Genomic DNA, 3,383 nt, shown 5'->3' with positions numbered 1-3,383 from the left:
AGACTTGGCTGCCAGAGCTCCTAGGTTCTGGTCCTGCCTCTCCCTTTCAATTTGTGAGACCTGACAGTGACTACATCACAGCATGCCAAGGATGTGCCATCGGAACACAGAGATGGAATTACCACGTCTCTAAGGATCAACCACCACAGTCTAATGGATGGCTCTACGAAGACAGGAACTCTGGAACGGGGCAATGTAGGGGATGACATGGGATGGGCAGGGAAACAGAAGTCACTCTCTGCTGTTCCACCCACAGGGATTCATTGATGAGATCATGTGGGACCAGACACAGAGACACAGACACTGGGTGAATGCATTTTGAAAGAGATCCTGAGTTTATTATGCTTGTGAATTCAGCAGGAAGTGCAGGTGTCTCCCTGAAATCACCAGGCTGACTCCTTCAGCTCAGAGACAGCACTGGGGGCCCAGGGGCCAGGGCCCAGGTCACAGCCTCTGCCAACCACACCTCAGGAAGTGAGCATCAGCAAAGGGCAGGACACAGACTCTGTCCCAACACCGCCCTGCACTCTCCTAGCACAGGCGTCCCTGCCTGATGGGAACCTGGGAGCTGCACACACACAGAGGAGCCTAAGACACCACCTGCCTGAAGCACCTGCTCTTCTCCCCCAGGAGGAAGACTGGGCCGAGGGCGACGCTGCAGCCCAAGCTGCGGGAGGCCCGTCACTCCCGGGTCATCTACTGGGACTTCTGCTGGAACCAGTGCTCGTCCTCCTGCTGGGCTGGCTGTGTCTGGTGCTGCTGGCACTCCTGGTCCTGCTGCTCCCTCTGTTGGTCCTCCTGGTCATCCCACTGATCCCACTGCTGGTTCTGATGTTTGTTCTGTTGAACCTGCTGGTCCCACTGATCCATGTGCTGGACCTGCTGCTTCCTCTGTTGGTCCTGCTGGTCTACCCACTGAGAGGTCTTCCTGGCTTTGATGCCTGATGTAGTTACACAACTGGGCTTAGCAGTGGTCGTGACTTGTGTCTGGACTGGGCTTGCAGTGGTGGTCTCTGGGATCTCTACTGACTCTGTAGGGGAGGTCTCTTGGGCCTGGTTTGGAGTGGTAGGAGCAGGTCTTCTCCCTTTGATCTGCTCTGTAGGGACATTCTCTTGGGCTTGTTTTGGGGTGGTATGAGTGGTTCCTCTGCCCTTGATCTGCCCAGTAGTAGGGGTGGTCTCTGCAATTTGCACCTGCTCTGTGGTGGTGATCTGCTTGGTCTTGACTGCCTCGGTAGGGAAGGGCTCCTGTCTACGTGTCTTGCAGCCAACCAGAGTGGAGCTCACCAACTTGAGATTGGATTCTGGATACTTCTTACGACACACTCTGGTCTCCAGGATGGCCTTGGAGTCTTCACAGATATATTTTTGGCGGCTCAGGTGCCAGGTAATCTGTGTCCAGTAGATAGTAGCATTATCCAAACAATGTAGGCACGCAGCTGGATCCCCCACGAAGACACAGGAAAACACATGATCCAGTCGGATGCAATCCACCTGCAGAGAGACGTTCTCTTGTTTAGTCACAGTCATGTTGCATTTGGCTTGGTCTCTGGTGATAAACCCGCCGGTGACTATGACCCGGGGTAAGGAATCTTCAGGCATACTTGGTGGCTTCCCCGGAGTGACCTGTGGACCCCTGTCTGATAGTCTGTTACGTCCACTCTTTACTCCATTGTGGGCCTCCATCAAGAGCTCCCGAGAGGCCAGGAAGAGAAAGGAGAGCAAACCAAGGCTGCAGATCTTCATGGCTCAGCTGGGTGGGCACCTGTTTGATAAAAGGCAGGGGTTAGTGCCGAGCAGCAGGGGTGCAGGGCTACAGGCTGGCCTCCCTCCACCCTGCCGCAGGCCTACCTGCTTTGGTAGACCAAGCATCCTCTGGCTCCTGGCATGACAGGACAAGCAGCCCAACTGTCCCCACGTCTCCCCTGTACCCAGGTGGCCTTGGAGGCCATCTCCCACTGCCCATCCCTGGTGCAGGCCTCTGAGGCCGTGGCGGGAGCCGTGGACACTGGGAGGAGGTGCCATTTCCAAGAGGGAAGACACTGCTGGTGCCCCTGGAAAGAGGCAAAGAGGTGAGGCCAACGGCCCCGCAGGCCACACCCTTCAGGGTGACCTGGCAGAGGGGAAGGGACCCTCAGAGTAAGCGGTAGAGGAATTTGGAAGCCGTGGGTGGGTCCCGGCTTCCTGAAGAAGACTCTGGGGCTGGGCCCACCCACTCAGGGGAAGCCACTCTAGGCCCGTGGGCAGTCTGTGTGCGGACCAGGGAGGGAACGCGTAGGAGAAGGAAGCAGACATCATTGGAAGTAGCAGCAGCCCTGCCTGCACGCTGAAGGCTTCGCCGGTGAGCTACCCACGGCCCCCATGGCCCACCGCCCTCCTGTTCTGCAGTGCCCGTGGCCGACGTTTGCTCACAGTGGGCCCGGGCAGTCCTGTGGGCCTGGGCACGGCGCTGCAGCCCGGGCCTCCAGAACACCGGAGGAGCCGTCGGGGCTGGGTGCGGGCGCAGCGCACCTGCCGTCGTTGCTGAGGAGGGCAGAGGGCTTTGGGCCATTGCAGACAGAGGGGGCGCGGACTCGCATCTTGCAGCGCCCGCGGCTTTAAGCAGGGCGCCGAACCTAAGGACAGGGGCTGCGCTTCCAGGAAGTCCTTCCCGTCACGTTTGCTCAGGTCCAAAACCCTGGAGCAAAGCAAGAGGCAGCAGCATCTGGAGCTCACAGAGCCGCCTGTGGCCACGCAGGCCCACGGGGAGTGGGCAGGGGCAGGGGCAGGGGCAGGGAGGAGCTGGCAGGAGCCGGCACCTGGAGCACGCCGAGCCTGCAACCTCACACTGTCGCCGTCCACCAGGCTCGGGCACCCTGAAGCTGAGGAATCTTCACTAACAAAACTCGCTCTCGCCTTCCAGACCCTGGGGAGACAGCTGTGCCCGTTTTACAGCCAGGAAGCTGAGCTGTAAGATAGTGAAAATTTCCCCTAAGATAAGTCCACGCGGTCACCGATACTGACAAGATAGGCAGCAGCGGGCGCTCCCGCATTCCGGGAGCGGCTGGAAGCCCTGCCTGCTTCCATCTCCCAGCGGCCGGGATGGGCTCATCCACACTGAGACAAGAAGCTTGGGAGGCTGGGGCGGACAGCAGGACAGCAATTCCTCCTCCACAGCTGGGACCCGGGGCCGAATCGCACCCGCCACGGAGTGATGCTCAGAGGAGAGCCAGACAGGACGCACTGAGCAGGTGACCGCCACACACAGAGTGGATGGAGACCCTTCGTATTATTCTGTTGGGGATGACGTGTCCTTCCCACACACTGAGCAACTCTCTCCCTCCAGACTTCTTTAGAAAAACAGACCTTGGAGTAATTTTGTATTGAGAGAAAACTTAAAGATC

The 3,383-nt window shown here is 58.6% G+C and overlaps 1 protein-coding gene across 1 annotated transcript; it reads right to left on the bottom strand.

The window, feature by feature from the left end:
• Nucleotides 1-338: 338 nt before the first annotated feature.
• On the bottom strand, nucleotides 339-1,757 carry LOC127486407 (fibroblast growth factor-binding protein 1-like). Its single transcript, XM_051830334.3, has one exon. The coding sequence runs from the start codon at nucleotides 1,744-1,746 to the stop codon at nucleotides 697-699; it is 1,050 nt and encodes a 349-aa protein (XP_051686294.3). The 5' UTR covers nucleotides 1,747-1,757; the 3' UTR covers nucleotides 339-696.
• Between the last annotated feature and the right edge of the window lie 1,626 nt (nucleotides 1,758-3,383).

This window comes from Oryctolagus cuniculus, chromosome 2, assembly GCF_051225735.1.
Source record: "Oryctolagus cuniculus isolate XC-2025 breed Fujian yellow rabbit chromosome 2, ASM5122573v1, whole genome shotgun sequence".
Classification (NCBI taxonomy): Eukaryota; Metazoa; Chordata; class Mammalia; order Lagomorpha; family Leporidae; genus Oryctolagus; species Oryctolagus cuniculus.
The sequence above is the reverse complement of the archived record's forward strand: the minus strand, read 5'-3'. Positions and strand labels throughout refer to the sequence as shown.

What these genes read in the sequence shown, in the direction of transcription:
- LOC127486407 (XM_051830334.3), bottom strand. Translation starts at nt 1,746, where the DNA reads ATGAAGATCTGCAGCCTTGGTTTGCTCTCCTTTCTCTTCCTGGCCTCT.